The sequence below is a fragment of the Myxine glutinosa genome (genome assembly GCF_964187855.1).
Source record: "Myxine glutinosa chromosome 12 unlocalized genomic scaffold, kmMyxGlut1.1 SUPER_12_unloc_1, whole genome shotgun sequence".
Classification (NCBI taxonomy): domain Eukaryota; kingdom Metazoa; phylum Chordata; class Myxini; order Myxiniformes; family Myxinidae; genus Myxine; species Myxine glutinosa.
Window position 1 is genome coordinate 981,920 of NW_027616355.1, and position 19,894 is coordinate 1,001,813.

The 19,894-nt window shown below is 47.8% G+C and overlaps 1 protein-coding gene across 1 annotated transcript in view; it reads right to left on the minus strand.

Moving 5' to 3' along the window:
* LOC137437809 (dol-P-Man:Man(7)GlcNAc(2)-PP-Dol alpha-1,6-mannosyltransferase) overlaps positions 1-19,388 on the minus strand; it is a 74,786-nt gene extending 55,398 nt beyond the window's left edge. The window contains exons 1-4 of the mRNA XM_078768641.1: positions 18,964-19,388; positions 18,060-18,192; positions 6,011-6,184; positions 4,454-4,648 (exon numbers count right to left, since the gene is read on the minus strand). Coding sequence (XP_078624767.1) covers positions 4,454-4,648; positions 6,011-6,184; positions 18,060-18,192; positions 18,964-19,128 — 667 coding nt within the window. The 5' untranslated portion in view covers positions 19,129-19,388. The remainder of the gene's footprint in view (positions 1-4,453; positions 4,649-6,010; positions 6,185-18,059; positions 18,193-18,963) is intronic.
* Between the last annotated feature and the right edge of the window lie 506 nt (positions 19,389-19,894).

A 19,894-nucleotide genomic window follows, 5' to 3' on the forward strand; every position in this document is an offset into this window, starting at 1 on the left:
TCAATTTTAATTATTCCCGCTACTGCTTTTTCTTTATTCACCTCGGCGACCGCTGGCTTTAACAAAACACCCTCCTCTACCTCAGCGGTCGCCGGCTTTTTCAAACCCCGTGTCGCGATTTCTACCCCCGTCATTGTACCCGTGCTTTTCTCCGCTTCGCTCAACCAGCGCTTTTCGACTCGCGTTACCTCCTCGTGCACCCCTGGGACCCTTTCGCCCACCATGCGATCCATGGTCTCCCCACATTTTTGCATGCGGTCACCCATTCTGTTGGTTATTGCTTCAATTTGGTTTCCCAATTTTTCTCTCCGAGCCCTCTCTTCGTCCCTCATTGCATTCATTTTTGCCATCAATTGGGTCATGAAGGCTTGCATTTGGGCCGCGCTCATTGGTTCCGCCACCGTGGCCCCCTCAACCACGTGCGCGAGGGCGCCATTTTGTGCGTCTGAAACCTCCGCAACCACATTGCCATTTTTCTCCTCCTCCCTTTCCTCCACATACATTTCCCCGAGGTCCTGGGTCGATTCCACCCTGTCTATCTCTCCCACCGACATCCGATCGCCTTGATTGTCCATGGCGCGATCTCCAACTTCGGGTTTTGCTTTATAAAACAAAATAAATTTCGGCAGCTTGTAATTTTGAGCGCGTTAAGCGCGCTTCGGGTCCGATCTCCCTCCTCGACACCAATTGTTACTCTAATAGTACAATTGGTGTTCCAAAATTTGGGCCTAACAAATTTAGTCCCAGGTTCGAATCCAACTCCTCGACACCAATTGTTACGGTACTAACACAATTGGTGTCCAAAATTTTGGCTAAATAAATTTAGTCCCAGGTTCGAATCCCATCTCCTGACTACCAATTGTTACAGACGCGGCTTTTAGATGTTATATGGACCGAGCGGTGGTGTATTTAACCGCGTCCGAACAGTTACTCCCCGATTAAAACCCGATTTCACCCGACGTTGACCAGATCGCCCCACGGATATTCAATCGGGAAATCTCTAAAGCGATCGCAAGAGAATGAAAAAGAAGAAGAAGAATACGGAGGAAGAACAGATTTATTATACACACACAAGCAATATTTTAGAGCGACCAATATTATTTACAGCAATAGATGGAAAAGAGCAGTCACACAGTGCATTGTTAACTTATTCTATTTCATTTACTTAATCCCCAAGACAAACGAGTAGGACAGGACGTTCACACTCACACGGTGGATATTGCAGGAAGGAATAGCTGAGGTGGACGCGTGGAGGAAGGCAAGGTCGGAGGCCGCAGCACCCCTCGCGGTTTTGGCGGGAAAACCTCCGTCGCGTATCCGCGGCCGTCACGCGCTGGCTCGGCACACCTGCTCCTCTTCCTGGGGTGGAGCCGTCTCCCTCCGTTCAGCGCGTCTCTCCAACGACAGGGGGGTATTGCAGGCAGGCAGGTAGGTAGGTAGGTAGGTAGGGCTTGCGGTGGATTGCGCTCCTCTTCCAGGTCATCCCCCAGCGTATCTCTCAAGGCCTCTCTCCAGTCATCTCTCATCTGGACTCCTCAAGCAGTCCCCTGCAATCGCTTTTATCACCTCCGGCGGAATTAAGCCGCCGGCTCCGAGGGCACGCCTACCGGGTCGCTCACCGCGGTGTTGATTGGCTGTTAGGGCCGGTTCACTCCTGCCCTCTTCTGACGAGGTCGAGCCACGCCTTTCTTCTCCAACCTTACCTCGTGGCCAATGGTGGTTTGAAGAAAACCAGCCAAAATGCGGAAGGCAATTGGAAGGGAGGTTTTGGGGAAATTGGAAGGGCCTACGCTTATTTTGTTTGATACAATGCAAAGTCAATCTAGTGGGAAAACACATACTTAGCCTACATGGAATAAGGAAATACACTATTTAAAAGATATATCGTGACCTGCGTGTATGTTCTATGAAATTAATTAGGAGGACGGCTGCGACCATTATTTACATTACCAGGATGTTACCATACCAAAACCATACTCTTCACATCCGTTACCCTTCCTCCAAAATTGTTACACTCCTCAAACCCCGTTACACTTCTCAAAACCCGTTACACTTCTCAAAATCGTTACAATATATATATATATATATATATATATATATATATATATATATATATATATATATATATATATATATTTGCGGATATGGGATTTGCATCCATCCATATCCACTTGTAAATATTCCCCTATTTCCTCAATACTTCCCAACTATCCCCAATCCCCCATTCCCTAGTCCCATTTTCTGTAAACAACACTCTGTAGACCCGACCTCCCCCTATTTCCCCCATTAAATGTCGTGCCCAGGTTCACCGCATCTCATGTAAGACAACTATAGGACATCTTGCTAGTTATTCTTAGTCTATGTCAGTTAAGGACTCGTTTCCATTAATTCTGACCCTTCGTTGCACCAGAATGTGATTGTATGGCACCGTTAGGAAGTTTAGGACCTCCCAATACCTCCCCGCAGCTCTTCCTCATGGTTCAGCAACAACAACAACAACAACAGCACCAGCGGCGGCGTGCACAGGGAGTGCGCGTCCTCATTCCGGCTTGGTTGGTAGGGGGTGTTGGGAGGGCATGAGGCCTTCCCAGCGAGCCGCCATCGAACATGTGCTCGACGGGGTTACCAAATAGGGGCTCCCTGTCAGCTCCTCGTCAAGGGCGGAGCCCGGTAACCCCCGCACCCAATGGAAGCGGCGGACCGGTCCCATCTGGGGCGGAGCCAACCAGCGAGGGCGTGTCACTCCCCGCTGAGCATGCGCAGGAAGAGGGAGGTGACGTCAGATGCGCGCTGAGCTTGGAGAAAGAAAGACGCCACCTCCGAGCGCTGTGAGGCCTCCCTGCATCTCTTGGACCGTGCTTGATCCTGTCCCCGAGCCAAGGTGCACCTTGTGCTATCGAACTACCTGTCCTTCCTGCCATCAATCCCTGTGTAAGTCAGCCTTGTCCCGTTTGTCTATGGTCTGTCTGGGCTAAAATAAGATTGTATCTAAGTGCCTATCTCTTCTGTGTCTTTTACCTCACTCTACCTTGTAATCTACCCCTTTTCTCCACCACTAATTATACCCTCCTCCGGAGGTCTTGAGAACTGTACCCCTGGCGTCGTTTCATTTATCCCAGTCGTTGTGTCCTTTCCAATCATTGATTTAGCGTAGCGCGATTTGGCCAACGTTCGGGTGGAATCGGGTGAGTTGGGGAAGAATCGGGGGAACTGTTAGGTCGCGGCAATACCACCGCTCAGTAAATAACATCTAATCCGCGATCCGTAACAATATATATATACATACTATATACATACATAGGGTTAAGCAAGGGAAAAAAGCAAAAAAATAAAAAAAAAGGAAAAGGAATAAATGAAAACCCCAAAAAATAAGAAAAGCTAAATAAATAAATATAAAAAGGCAAAAATTAAAAATAAACACATAAATAAATAAATAAATAAGCAAAAATAAATAAAATAAAGCAAAAAACAAACAAAAAAAACTGCCTTTTTTACAGAATATATTCTGAACATACTCATCTGAACACAACAGAATATATTCCAATAAGTAGAATAGTTCATCGGTCAAATAACAATCACATTCACAGCCTTCCATCATCAGGTCCAAGCTTCCTATAACACGGAAGAAGACAAGGACACATCAACGCCCTCGTCTTGGTGCTCTTTCAAGACTAATGGGTTATTGGCAATTTGGGAAGAATAAAATAATGGAATGAAAAAGACATTAATAGTTGAATTTCGGCTCAGCTGTTGTCCAAGGGCATTCTGCGCAGGATGAAATGAGAGCTGACGTTTGCGTTTCTAGCAAGTGAAGGCTGAATAGGAAAAGCGGGACAGCACATGAAGTATGTAAAAAACAAGACGGAAAGTCCAACAGCGGTGTAGCCGGGCTTGTAAGATATTATAAACCACAAACACACATGATTAGCTTTTTAAACAGTCGTTAATGCTTCTTATAACATTAAACAAAGAAATTTGGAAGAATCCAGACATCCGTGAGGTAAGTTTTACTTACAGAACTGAGGGAAGATCTACTGTAATCTAGATTATACCCCACAACCGTTGGGTATGTACCGTTTTGTTGGAAAGAGACGTAATGCCGATGCTTTCAATATTTGATGGTCATTTTAACAATCGGATTGTTTGTGTTTCACACTGAATGAAAAACGTCAAGATAGAGCATGGCGATTGTGATATATGACAGGTTCGACGATATGTTCGGCATGAATGGCATATAAATCAAAATGGAGGTGTGTGGAGAGTCAGTCGCCGCACCGCCGTAATGACATCAGACGTAATCACATCACCCGGTCATGTGACCAGATCCTCAGCTCTGATTGGTATACGTTTGAGGGGACCTACGTACAAAAACGGACAAACACTGTTCTAGATGGCTTTCCCCTTGGGCTATTCTGTAAAAAAAAACAAAAAAAAAACAGAATAAGTGTCTCACCCAATGAGAACAGTCCAGCAGGTGCTGACAGCAGGAAGGTCCTGCTGAGACTCAGATGATGTTGCGCCAGTGAGACCAGGAGAAAGATTCCCATCAGGGCACACAGCTCAGCTCTGAATACAATGATGGCAAAGGCTGAGAGGGTGATGAATGCTCGATGGTGGCCCTCCAACCAATGTGCCATCGCAAGCAAAACTGGGATCAGGTGTGTATGGGAACAAGTAGGTCATGCCAGTCAAAAACTGCAGCTCAGAGTGGAGTAATTCATGGGGCAGTGATGACACCCCACACCCTTCCTTCCAAAAGACCCTACAATCCCCAAGGACCCAAAAGACCCAGATGACCCAAAAGTCTCCGAGGACCCAAAAGTTACTGAGGACCCAAAAGACCAAGAAAACCTAAGTCCCCAAGAACCCAAAATATCCAGATGGCCCAAAAGTCCCTGAGGACCCAAAAGACCCAGTAGATCCAAAAGACCCAATAGACCGAAAAATCCCTGAGGACCTAAAAGACCCACAAGTTCCCGAGGACCCAAAAAGACCCAGCTAACCCCAAAAAACCTAGATGACCTAAAAGTCCCTGAGGTTCCAAAAGACCCAGTCGACCCAAAATTCCCGGGGGACCAAAAGACCCCAAAAGTCCCCGACGACCCAAAAGACCCAAATAAAATTGGTCCAAAGGACTAACGGGCCCCCTAGTAGGTTGTAATATTCCGGCAAACCATATAAGGCACAATGGAAAAATTAATCGCGAAGGCCAATGTCGTTCAGTATCGGAATCAACAGAATGGATGGAATTGAAGCTCCCCATTTGGAGAGGTTCTGAACCCATTCAAGCTCCCAAGGATTAAGAGGTTCTCATCTTGCTAGTTGGTACCAGGTATGACTCTCGAGCATAATGAGGCTACCTAGCCAACGAATGATAAAGCTTTCGAAACATTTCCCTCCGATTCTGAATCAGTCAAAGGAAATTACGTTAGCGTTATTAATTTTGCATAGTTTCCAAAAACAGTCTTGCAGGTACATCGCAGTGTTTCATACTACACACTTAATGCAATGTGCATGGAAGAAATGTAACAGGAAAAAGTGTCACAATAAAATGTGAATTAGGGGATCAGGAAGTGAATATTTCATACACATTAGTTGCTTCAAACGTGATTTTGCCACTTTATACTTGGCCTACAATCATTTAAAAAAACAAAACCAAAAAAAAAAACACCTTTAGAGGCCATTTTCCCCCCGCAAAGCGGGGGTTGGCCTTTTTCGGGCACCGTGGTTGTTGTTGTTTTTGTTGGTCCCCTTTTTGAAGCAATGTTTTACAGCCGGATGCCCTTCCTGCCGCCAACCCTTTTTGTCGCCTTTTACGACAAGCAGGGAATTACCAGTGAACTGGTACTCAATTAGCCGACCTTGGAAGGATGACAGGCTGAGTCAACCCCCCTGGTGTTAATTCAGCGATCGACCGGGATTCGAACCCAGGATCCTAGGATCCGAAGCTGGCACCCTAGCCGCTAGCCCAACACCAGGGATACAATCATGTAATGGCCTACAATCATACCCAGAGGTAATGCCAATGTGTTGGGAAGGAGTCGGGAGCTGTAGAACATCAAGTGGAACTGTGTGGCGCAGATGAAGGCGGTACAGGAAGCAACCCGTGGGCCAAATTTCCGGCACAGCGCGTCAAGCCAGCGGCAAAGAGCGGCAACGACACACAGCGCCAAGCTCGCACGTACTGCGGTTGAGATAAAACAACACAGGAAGTCAGACTGCTGGAGCTCTAGGAACCTGCTACACACAGTGGGAAGTGATATGGCAAGGCCTCAAAATTAAGTGGTGTTCATCACAGTATCATAAACAAAAGTTGTTGCACTTTGTTAAATGCAACGGGTAAAAAACATATCTTCTTGCGAGAACTGTGTGGAATAATCTTGTCAAATGCACCAGACGGCACAAATCTCGATTATTGATGCAATATTTCACAATAATCTACAGGCCCCCAAACTTGTACTTCGCGGAACATCAAAAGTGTGAAAAATCCTTCAAGATCAAGTAAAGCAATGGCTTACTCTTTCTGAAAGATATTGTTGCATTTTCAAGGTAAGAAATTTAAACAAACACAGGACAGCCAGCTTTAGAATCGCAATCTGCTGATACTAGGACGATGTTTTGCTAGTGAGAAAGAAGACTCGAAACACCACCTGAGTCAATTTTTCACATCAAAAAGTCGTCTTTGTTTCCAATGTCACTGATCGTTTCGCGTCTTTATTGCTACCCTGAAGAAAATCCAAAATAAAATGCAATCACCCCAGAATGGAGGACATGGTAATCTCTTATGAGCTTTCGGCAAATCCTTAAACTACGTTGCTTTTTCATGTTCTCAGCTAGCAAAGTCTATAAACATTTGAACTACAAAAGTGGAGAACATATTCAATGTCACGTTGATGATCGTCACAATAGGACAGTTTTTCTTGTACGCATAATCGAGGCTCGTAGAAGAGTGAGTACACCGAACAGATCAGGACATAACAGGATGCAACAAGGAACAATAGAGGGAGAAACACCAACAGCTGACTAGAAGGCCAAGATCCAGGGAGACTTGGCCAAGTAAGGGTACAGGGAGGAATCGGGGGCAGGAGATGATGCATGGGGTGGACAAGATCAATACAGAAGGAAGCTCCAAATGGAGAGAAAACTGGAAATTGGGATTGTGGTTGGGGAGGTGAGAGGTGGGGAGTGGAAGGAGGTTAGAAAAGGTCATAGCTTTGGATTGGGGATGATCTAATATGGTGGTGAACAGCTGTCTTGAAGACCTGGAGGGAAGAATGAGGTGTGGAAGTTGGTTCCACAGGTGGGAAAAAGGTGAATGAATGAGTGGAGGTGCATATCGATCCTAGATTTAGGTAGCTTCACCAGAAGGGGTTGATGGTCCAAACCTGAAGAAACTTGGTCGAGGGAGCGGGTTCAAAGCACTGAAAGAGCAGAGGATGGAGGATGCAAGACCAGAAAGTAGGCGGTAGAGGACAGAGAGACCACCGACCTGTCTACGAAGGGGCAAACTGATAGACCCAAAGACAACTTAATCGTGGGAAATTCCAATGATCTTGAAGGCCTTGGCTTCCAGGGCTACAAGCTGAACACGGTGTGAGGCAGGGGATCCAGCCCAGACGGGAGAGCAGTACCCCATCAAGCTGTGCATGAAAGCCTTATAGGTGGATAGGAACGCAGGTGTACCAAGGAAGGGGAAAGTTAATACCCCATCCAAAACCTTGATCTTTTCTATCCCCGCTAATTTCACCCCAATTCCACTTTTTGGAAATACCAACTTCTGTCCTGGAAGTCCTTGGTGTCCTTGTGTTTTATACTTCTCCAACCCGCCCCCCCCCCCTTCCTACGCCTCCTCCCCCCAAGCCCTCTCCCTCCCACACATCTCCCTGCTCTTAAATGTTGTGTGCTCTCAAGTGTTTGTGTGCTTCCCCTTCTCTTGTCTTCCGCTCCCTCTTTTTATATATTTTGTTTGTCTGGTTGATTTGTTTGTGAAGTAAATGTCAGCTCTTTCACGAGCCTCGATTCAGTATACAAAGAAGAGATTGAGATCTCCTTGACAGGACATTACCATTGACCACCACAAAACAAAGGGTAGTTGCAACGGTCACGAGGATTTTATCTCGACCCAGCTAGAAACTGTCAACATGCACCCGGTTACTCAAAGCTCTGATAAGCGCTATCCTGTTGATTATCCGGCAGATAAAATTTCCATGGTTTTCCATAAAGGGTGGTGTGAAAGTTCCTACCCTCGTCGTCATCCAAAATACTTCAACAAATGGAACTGCTTTTCCACTAGATTATAAATGGTCAGTTAATTAACCATTGGATAAGAAACGGAACCCCTGGATAAGAAGCTATCCTGTGGTTAGGTTCTCCGAGTTTCGAGCAACCGGACCTGGTGTTTCACAGGAAGAGCGATTCATCAATGTGTGTGTGCCGCCCCTCGGATGGACGTTAAACCGGGTGTCCCATCTGCTGGCATTAGTTGGTGGACGTTAAAGACCCCATGGGGTCCCTCGCGAAGAGTAGGCGAGCTATCGTCGGCACCCTAAAGAAATTACAAATTCCTACCCTAACCAGCAGATCGAGTTATAAATCGAGATAAAGTTATTGGAGCATGGAATGAAGGTATTGGAAAGGGTGTTGGAGAGGAGGATAAGGAAGAAGGTGAAGATCGACGAAATGCAGTTTTGATTTATGCCAGGAAGAGGAACGACAGACGCGCTCTTTATTGTGAGGCGGTGGCAGGAAAAGTACAAGGAGAAGAGGAAGAAGTTGTTTCTTGGGTTTGTTGATCTGGAGAAAGCATTCGATAGGGTTCCACATGAAGTAGTGACATGGGCATTGAGGAAGTTAGGAGTGGAGGAATGGTTGATCAGAGTAGTGATGGCAATGAATCCCTGCTTCGCCTACCCGGCTCCTTCACCTGCTCGCTGTTTCCTCGGGCACGCTCTCGTGGGTTGTGTCCTTCGCAGCGGTGTGGCGGCAGTTTTCCCGCCGTGATCTTGATTTGTAGCGGCGGCGGTTGATTGCCGCTGCATTTCCCGCTTTGCCGTGATCAACCTTGGCCTCGTGATCGTCTCTTTGCTCCTGTCTGCCCTCTGCTTGGTCCCGACTCTGCTCCTGGCTTCACCTACCTGGCTCCTTCGTCTCCTTGGGCCTGCTCCCGTGCGTTGGGACCATTGTTTCACCTCCTCAACCTTGGCCTCGTGCTCGCCTCTCCGCTCCGCTCCTGCCTGGCATGGCTCTGCGGTACTCCGCCGCAAGGCTCCTTCTGCTCAATACCCGCTCCACCCCATCATGCATCTCTGCCATCAAATCAAATGGACTCCTCCGACGACCCAGGTACATTCACCGTGGCTCCGGTCGTAAGTTTGTATATGTACAATCAGGTCACTCCATCCCCGTCCTCTGGTCGGCTCAGCGCACTCCCACTCATCGTCCCAGCGCACCTAGTCACGGCAACGCACAAAATCGCGCCTCCTGCCTGCGAACCCTGGCTAAATCACCTGAATTCATCCCCGCTGTTCAAAACAACATCAAGCTCACCCTGTTCAACACCCGGTCCCTCAAAAACAAATGCCTCATCCTCAACGACTACATCCTGGATAACAAACTGGACTTTCTCTGTCTCACCGAAACCTGGCAACAACCACTGGACTACTACACGCTCAACCTCACCACACCCAATGGATATTCCTACGTCAATAAACCACGCTCGGAGGGCCGAGGTGGTGGAATTGCCGTTATCCACCGTCAAGACATCAGGACCAGCCTCATCCCCATCGCCTCATCCTCATCCTTTGAACACCTGGCTTTTAAACTCTCTGGTCGCACGCAGTCAGTCATGGCTGTCGTCTACCGCCCTCCCAAACCACACCCATTATTCCTGTCTGACTTCTCCTACTTTCTGACCCAGCTATGTTCCCTCTCCCCCTCAATCCTCCTCCTTGGTGATTTCAATATCCACATGGACTCCACTGACTCCACAATGACCACTGACTTCACTGATTTACTCACCTGCTTTAACCTCACTCAACATGTCAACTTTCCTACGCATATCCGTGGTCACATTTTGGACCTTGTCTGCTCCACTGGATTAATTTTGCACCATCTCTCTGGCTCCGACCTCACCCTCTCTGACCACTTAGCCATCACTATGACCATCAACATCCCCACCCCAGCACCAAGACATTATCGCACTATCAACTTCCGTAAGCTAAACGCTCTTTCACCTACCTCATTCTCATCCACCCTCTCTGAAAAAATGCCCACTTCTCCCTTCATTGACCTCCACACCCCTTCCGACCTCACTGACTACTACAACCACACTCTCTCCTCCTGCCTTGACCAGCTTGCGCCTGTAAAAACCAAAACAGTTTCTTTCACCCATTCTGCTCCCTGGTTTACCCCTGAACTCCGCCTGATGAAAACTCGTGCTCGCCAACTTGAAAGACTCCGCAATAAAACAGGTCTCACAGTTCACTCCCAAGCCTACAAGGACCACCTACAACACTACAAAGATGCCCTCTCCCACGCCCGCTCCGCCTACTACTCTCAAATTATCCACTCTGGCTCCGGAAACCCAAAAGCACTCTTCTCGACAATAAACAAACTCCTCCGCCCCCTGGACACCACCACCCAGTCATTCACAGTAGACAACTGCATCTCCTTCCTTTCTTTCTTCCAACGCAAAATTGACAACATCTACAACAGCTTGACCACCGCCGCACCCGCTCCCCCTCCAACCACCTGCCCCCCCTTATCCTGCCTTCCCCTGTCTCAATTCTCCCCGGTCTCCCCGACTGACCTCTCTGAACTCCTCATAGGAATGAAAACTGCCACCTGCACTCTTGACCCCATCCCCTCCAGCTTTGTCAAGGCCTCCCTTCCTGCTCTCTCTCCACTTATCATTGCAACAATAAACTCCTCCCTGTCTACAGGCATCGTCCCACCATCCCTCAAAATTGCTGCTGTTACCCCCATTCTAAAAAAACCTGGTCTAAACCCTGACACCCTAAACAACTTCAGACCCATCTCCAACCTACCCTTTCTGTCGAAAGTTTTGGAACGCGCTGTAGCCACTCAACTCAAACATCACCTCTCTGCCAATAACCTGTATGAAACATTCCAATCCGGATTCCGCTCCAACCACAGTACTGAAACTGCTCTCCTCAAAATCACGAACGACCTTCTCCTCTCCTCTGACGCTGGCAACCTCAATATTCTCGTCCTCCTCGACCTCAGCGCTGCCTTTGACACCATCGATCACACCATCCTCCTCACCCGACTTGAATCCACCTTTAACGTCACCGGCACTGCCCTCTCTTGGATTAAATCATACCTCTCTGACAGACGCCAGTTCATCTCCATCAATAACTGCAAATCCCCCACTGCTCCCCTCCCCCAAGGTGTCCCCCAAGGTTCAGTTCTTGGCCCCCTCCTCTTCATCCTTTACCTGTCCCCCCTCGGTCACTTGATCCGCTGTCATGGTCTCCAATTCCACTGCTTCGCCGATGACATCCAGCTTTTCATCTCCACCAAGTCTGTCTCCACCGACACCCACTCTATCCTGACAAACTGCATCTCTGAAATAAAATCCTGGCTTCAAATCAACTTCCTCAAACTTAACTGTGATAAATCTGAAATAATCATCATTGGCCCAAAAACGCTCACAAAATCCACCCATAACTTTGCCCTCAACATCGACGGTATCCCAGTATCCACCTCCCCTCTCATCCGGAATCTTGGCGTCATCTTTGACCAAACCCTCTCCTTCGACAAATACACTAAACAGATCACAAAGACAGCCTTCTTTCACCTGAAAAACATCGCCCGTCTCCGCTCATCCCTCTCCTCCACGGCTGCAGAAACCCTCATCCACGCCTTCATCACCTCCCGTCTGGACTACTGCAATAGCCTCCCTCCTCTATGGTTCACCCTCAACAATCACCAATAAACTCCAATACATTCAGAACTCCGCTGCCCGTCTACTCACCCATTCCTGGACCCGTGACCACATCACCCCCGTCCTTTACAAGCTTCACTGGCTCCCCATCTCCCAGAGAATCCAGTACAAAATCCTCCTCTTGACCTACAAAGCCCTCCATAACCTGGCCCCATCCTACCTGGCTGACCTCCTCTCCAGACACACTCCCACCCGCAATCTCCGCTCTGCTGGTACCAACCTCCTGAACCCCCCATCCGGACCAAATTCAGATCCTGGGGGGACAGGGCCTTCTCCATCGCTGCTCCCACCCTCTGGAACTCACTACCTCACACCATCAGAGATGCCTCCTCACTCACCACATTCAAAACATCACTCAAGACCCACCTGTTCAGCACTGCATTCAACATTCAACCCACAGCATTTAACCCCTGACTATCACTTCTCCTTCTCCCTCCTTTTGCTTTAAATATTTCCCTATTGATTCTTGTCTTTTTGCAATCACCGTTTGCCCTTCACGTGACTCGTGGTGGTCCCTCTCGGCTCTCCCCCCGTTGGTATTTTTGTGCACATAAGATTGTTCACGGTTCTGTTTAAATATTATTTAAATATGTATAACCTTTCCCCTTCAGTGTTTTACTCAGTGGTATTTTACAACACGCTGTTTTTCTTCCTATTTAAAAGGCTTTTCTCAATTTCCTCTCCAACTCATTCCACCTCAAAAAAAAGAAATTCAATATCTTATACGTCTCCCTCACTACATGGTCTAAATTCACATTCATTCCATCCCTCCTCCATCATTCTGAACCGGATTGCTAACTTGAAAATCACAACAAACCCAATTTGTTTTCAATGTTCGTCTTTCATTAATCATCCACTTTCTAAACTCCCCTCTTGCCCCTCCCATCCAAATCCCTCCCCTTGCACCTACACTCCTAAACTCCCCCCTTGCCCCGCCACTCTTAAACTCCCCCCCCCTACCCCTCCACTCCTGAACTCCCCCCTTGCCCTTCCACTCCTGAACTCCCCCCTTGCCCTTCCCCTCCTAAACTCCCCCCTCACTCCTCCCCTTCAAAACTCCCCCCAACCCCTCCCATTCAAATCTCCCCCCATACCATTCCTCTCCAATTCTCCCTCCTCTCCCCTCCTCCTCAAAGCTGCCTCCTCCCCACTTCGTCTCCCTTCTATCTCATACCTCCACCCCCCCCCCCCAACCTTCTTCTTTCCTCTGCCCCCCCTCAAACAACCCCTCACTGTGCCTCATCCCTTCACCTTCAAACCTTTCATCCTCCTCATCCTTCCCTTTCTTGGAACTCTTCTGCAATCGCTGACACACTAACAACTGCTCTCCGTACCTCCCCCTCTCATCCTTCATCTTACCCTACTCCTCCCCTCCCCTGTCCTGGACCCGATGCTCCCCCTCTCTCTTCATTAACGGTATGGACCTCAAACATCCGGGGCCTTCGCTCAAACCTGACTGATCTCTCCATACAGGTTGCTTCTGACAATCCAGACTTGATCTGCTTAACAGAGACTTTCCTCCTTCAAGATGTCTCTGATTCCTTAATATCTCTTCCTGGTTACTCCCTCCTCCGGTATGATAGACCTGAGCCTCGGCCTGGTGGTGGGGTGGCTATCTTTATCAAAAACTCTCTTCCTCACTCTCCTTGCACTGCCCTCTCTCCTCCTCACCCCCAGGAGTACCTCTGGCTACGGCTTCCTCTCCGCTCCCACCTTTTGTTCATATGTGTTCTGTACCGTCCCCCAAACAGTGATGACTCCATCTACATTTCACTGTCTGACAACATGGACCAACTTCTATCCACTCATCCCAACTCTCTCTTCCTCATATGTGGTGACTTCAATTGTCATCATGCCACCTGGTTGGGTGTGGGTTCCTCTCTCACCAGTCATGGCACCTCAGCAAAGGACTTCTGTGACTCACTGGGATTGACACAATCTGTCAATTTCCCGACCCGGATCTCAGCCAATGGAGTATCTTCTCTTCTAGACTTGGTTATGACCAACTTCCCTGCTAATGTCTGCTGCTCTTCTTCTGCTCCAATCGGTTCTTCTGATCATGTGCTTGTCAAAGTGGACATCTCTCTGGCCATTCTCAGAGAGCCTCCTCAGCGTCGACGAGTCTGGCATTTCACTCAGGCCGACTGGGACGGTCTTCAAGCAGCCATCAATCGTCTGGATTGGTCTCCCATCTCCACTGCCTCTGACATCAATTCTTCCTGGGAATTCTTCCAAAGCAAACTGATCTCTCTCATGCACAGATTTATCCCATCTCGCCTTCAGTTGTCTTACCCTTCCTCCCGTCCATGGTACACTGAATCTTGTGGCGAGGCAGTTGCCCTGAAACAACTTGCCTTTGCCTCTTGGAAGGCTAATCCAACTGAAGGAAATCTCAGTTCCTTCCACCAAGCTCGGAACAAGTGTGTGTCTACCCTCAGGAGTGCCAGGAAGCACTATCTCTCCTCACTCAAGAATGAACTCTCAAACCTGTCTCCTTCCTCCAAATCCTGGTGGCGTCTGGTCAAATCCGTTTCTGGTGTTTGTTCCCCCTCCATCCCCTCCCTTACCTCAAATGGCCACACAGTTGACATCGCACGTGACAAAGCCGAATGCCTCAACTCTGTGTTTGCCTCAAAATCCTTAGTCCCAAACCCATCTCTCTCTGTTCCCACCTTTCCCAGTTGAACCAAACTGCTCCTGGACTCTGTGACCTTCTCTCCTGACAAGGTGGAGGAGTTTTTGTCAAACCTCGACTCTGATTCTGCAACTGGACCAGATGGCATCAGCCCACGGGTCCTAAAATCCTGCTCTGCCGCTCTATCTCACCCTCTCTCTGTTCTTTTCACCCTATCTTTTGCTCAAGGTCATCTGCCAGCATCCTGGAAATCAGCAAACATTACCGCTTTACACAAAAAAGGTGCAAAAACAGATCCTTGCAACTACAGACCAATCAGCCTGCTCCCAATTATCAGCAAAGTCATGGAATCCATCATTGCTTCGGATATGAAATCTTTCCTCTCCTCCAATGGCTTGATCTCTGATCATCAATTTGGTTTCAGACCAGGTCACTCTACTCTGGACATGCTGCTTCTGCTGTCTCAACAATGGATGGAGGTCCTCAATGCCAAACAGGAAATCAGAGCTGTCTCCCTTGACATATCACGTGCCTTCGATACGGTCTGGCACCCAGCTCTGCTCACCAAACTCTCCTCCTATGGTATCCATGGAAATCTCCATGCATGGCTTGCGGACTTCCTCTCTGGTCGTAGTCAACGTGTGGCCCTGAATGGATTTCTCTCATCTCCCCTTCCCATTCAGGCTGGAGTTCCCCAAGGCAGTGTGCTGGGCCCTGTGCTTTTTCTGGTCTTTATCAATGATCTCTCCGACTCTCTGGAAAATCCTCTGTATCTCTTTGCTGATGACTCCACTCTCTGCCGCTCCATTCCTCTTCCCTCAGATCGGCAGTCTGCAGCCTCCTCACTCTCTGAAGACCTGGACAAAATCACAGACTGGTCAAACATGTGGAACATGTCTTTCAATCCTGACAAATCTCACACTCTTACTATGTCTCTCCGAAAAGATCGACTGGACTGGTTAACGACTATCGGTTATCGACGGTTAACGGTTATCGGTTAACGGTTAACGGTTATCGACTGGACTGGACTGGACTGGACTGGCTCCCATCTACTTTCTCAACAATCCTCTCCAAGAAGTTCTGTCGCTCAAGCTTTTGGGTCTCACCATCTGCCATGATCTTTCTTGGGAAAACCACATTTCCAAGCTGGCCTCCAAAGCCAGTCGCCGACTGGGCATCCTCCATCGTGCGAAGTCCTTCCTAGGCACACCTGAGCTCCTCACCACATACAAGGCTTTCATCCGCAGCTCAATGGAATACTGTTCTCCCCTATGGGCTGGTGCTCCTGCCTCACACCTGGCTCGGCTTCACGCTGTTGAATCCAAAGCTTTCAGAATCATTGGAATCTCCCGCGATGAAGCTATCTCTGAGGGCCTTTCACTCACTCACCGCAGGCAGGTAGGTGGTCTTTCTGTCTTCTACCGACTCCTCTCCGGCCTTGCTCCCCCAGCTCTCTCTGTGCTCTGTCCCCCAAATATTCCTACAGGTCGCACAAGATCTGCCAGCCACCCTCTGATGGTTAAACTGCCGAAATCTCGGCTCTCTGCTCACCTTCACTCTTTTATTCCTCTTTTCTCCCGCCTCTGGAACAAACTCCCACACTCACTTCAATCACACTCCTCCCTCCAGGTCTTCAAAACAGCTGTTCACCACCATCTCTTATCTTCCCCCATCCAAAACCTTGATCTTTTCTACCCCCACTAATTCACCCCAGATCCACCTTGTTTGAAATTCCAACTTCTTTCCTGGAAGTCTTGGCAGTGTCCATATGTTTTATACCTCTCCCACCCCCCCCCCCCCCCTTCCCATGCCTTCCCCCCAAAGCCCTCTCCCTCCCACAGTTCTCTCGATGTCTCCATGTCTCTCGGTCCCTGCTCTCAAATGTTGTGTTTGTGTCCTTCCCCCTCTCAGCCCATCTTGTCTACCGCTCCCGATGTTATTTGTTTTGTGTGTGTTTGTCTTTCTGTGTGATTAATGTTCGCTCTTTCACGAGCCTCGATCTTGTATACAAAAAAAAAAAAAAAAAAAAAAAAAAAAATTGTTGTTTTCATGTTTTGTTATGCATTATGTTTTGCACTCTGTCAAAGCGCCTTTGGGCTTCATGAAAAGCGCTATACAAAATAAATGAATTATTATTATTATTATTAATGTACAAAAGAGCGCGCACAGCTGTAAGGACGAAGGACGGGAACAGTGGTGAGTTTGAGGTCAAGGTGGGAGTGCATCAGGGGTCGGTACTAAGTCCACTACTATTTGTAGCTGTGATGGAGGTGCTGGCTCAGAACGTAAAGGAGGGTTTACCGTGGGAGTTGTTGTATGCAGATGATCTGGTGTTGATTGCGGAAAGTATGGATGAACTGAAGGAAAAGATGAACAAGTGGAAGGAATGTATGGAGACAAAAGGTCTGAAGGTGAATATCGGAAAGACGAAGGTAATGGCAAGTGGTAAAGCATGTGGTGAGGTGGAGAGAACTGGGAAGTGGCTGTGTGCTGTGTGCAGGAAGGGTGTCGGAGTGAATTCCATCCAATGTACAATGTGCGCTGAGTGGGTTCATCAAAAATGTAGTGGTTTGAGAGGGACATTAACCAGTGTGGCAGCTACATTCAAGTGTAAGGTGTGCACAGAGGGAGCTGCAGATGGAGGAAATGTTGAGTTGGATCTTGAAGACGGCATGAAGCTGGAAGGTGTGAAAACATTTTGTTACCTCGGAGACATGCTGAATGGAGAAGGTGGATCAGACTCGGCAACGGTTGCTGGAGTGAGATGTGCATGGAAGAAGATTCGGGAATTGAGTGGCGTGCTGACGAGGAGGGGAGTGTCGTTGAAGCTGAAGGGAAATGTGTATGCTGCATGTGTGAGAAGTGTTATGATTTATGGGAGCGAGACATGGGTAATGAACATAGAGGAGCAACAAAGGCTGGAAAGGGTGGAAATGCGAATGGTTCGGTGGATGTGTAGAGTATCGTTGAGAGAGAGGAAGACAAATGATGAATTGCGAAAGATGATGGGAATAGAGCCTGTGATGGATGCTGTGAAGAGAAACAGTTTGAGATGGTTTGGTCATGTGTTGAGGAAGGATGAAAGTGACTGGTTGAGAAGAGTGATGGAAATGAATGTAGAAGGAAGTAGAGGACGGGGAAGACCAAGAAAGACTTGGCTAAAGATGGTCGAAGAAGAAATGCAGGCAAGGGGGTTAACAAGGGGAGATGCAGAAAATAGGGCAAAATGGAGAAGATTGTCATGGGGACCGGAAAATAGCCTTAAAATGCCTGTTGTTGTTGTTGTTGTTGTTGTCTACCATAACCAGCAAAGGGCACCGTGTCAGCGGCACAGCTGCACCTTCAGCCAATGACGCTACCCCACAGCCTTGTGCTGCATGGAATGAAGAAGAGATACAGGGTGCCATGCATCATTGGCACACAAGACAAAATTTGCTCGAAACCATTTTGCCATCTTACCTGCGTACTGTGCGGAGAACTTTGTGCAGCCCAGAACTTCAAACATGCAAACCATGGGGGCAGCAATAGCAGACAAAAATAAAGCACCCAGAAAGGTACGGGGAACCACACCTGGGAACTCACGGTGGTCATACTGGAAATAAAGGAACAGAGAAAGGTGGAAGGTAAAGTAAAACATGTGTGGCTGAAAGACCTACTTTCCAAATTTCAAGTCTCCAAAAAAGGTCTTTGCAAGTCATCTCATGTCGATTCTCGAATAGATGATATAAAATGGGTCACGATGTTCGTCTGTCCATCTGCCCGCCAACTTTTTGCTATTTTTACTGCTCCTCCCTTATCTCCTGGATGATTGTTCTGAAACTTGACACATCAACACAAGACAGTCGCCCGCACAATTTCCCAGGAGCTCCCAGGAGATCGGGGGGGAGGGGGCAGGGAAGCTCCAGGGGGGGAGGGGGTGGGGCATAATGAGCAGAGGTGTGAACTACAACCTCGAGAGATGTTTATCTTTTGTGTGCTCAAGGTGGGGCACGTGATATAATAATATATACCCTGTACCTAGATGATGGGGTTTTCTTAGAAAATCAGATCTCACAAGTACCAGCAGTTAATATCCTTAACTGACGTTCTGCGGGTATCAACTGACGTCATCGTTTGTAATCCTCTGGGTTAAGCCGTCTGTTCCGTCTGCTAGGATAATACGAGTTCCCTTGGAAGGAACTTTAACGCAGCAGGAGGCCATTAGGGTCAAGCCTGAGTAATGGTTGCCAACCTATGGTTGGTTATCCATGCTTTATCCGATTTAAATGCTGAGCGTCAGGAAGAGGTTATTCCAAGGCAAGGAGTAAGTAATTTAGTAAGAGACGTTGATGTAACGAGCGAATGGTAAACGGCTAAAACACACCTCCCGCAAACGCCAGCCGTGGAAGGTGACGTCGTGCGTGGCCTGCAGGTTGAAACTTTCCTCCACCTTCGTGTAAGGACAGACGAACAAGTGCAGCAAGACCGAAACCACCAGGAGAAACTTGGCCGCTCGGAGCGAGCTTGAAGCGTCCACCAAATTATTCATGACTCCACTTTTGTTTTAAAACTTTGTTTTTTTATAATCTCCATTTAAAATTACTTCCGGGAATCTTGAATGAGTGCCGACGTTTTAACGCCAGCGGAACAATTTCCTCAAATTTATCGTCGCCGAACTGTGGTATCAAACACTGTACTGTATCGTATGCTATTGTACTGGTTGGTCAGGCTTTAATACAGTACAGCTCACGTCCACATACACATACACATCGGATATACGTCAGAGCACTATTGGCAATTTGGCATTGCAGTATTGGACGCTCAAATTAACCGGTTGAATGAGTTTTGTTACTAAGTTTTTATTTTTGTTAAAATTAGACGATTTTCAGACATATATTTTATACGCGCAATTATTTTATTAGCTGTAGAAAAGAGATTGCAAAAAGAAAGTGTCGTGACCAGCTTTGTTGGACGTTTCAGGCTATACACCGCCTATTCTGAATGACGCTAACAATCAATATTTGTCGGTATAACAGTGTCTGTGTCGCTATTAACAGAAATTTATTAATACACCATAACAAGGAAACGTTTTGTAAAGTTTAATTTATATCAACCGTGGAATATGAAGGTGTGTTCCGTTATCAAGCAATTTGCTTCATTCAAAGCGCTCAAGCAAAACACTGCAACAGAACGGAGAGCTCGGCACCGCTTAACAACATGGCGGTCTCCACAGAAACAATGCTATCGTGGGACTCGATCAAATGCTGTCCGGGCCCTTGTTTTCAGTTTTCCTCGATCATCCTGTCATTCCTGTG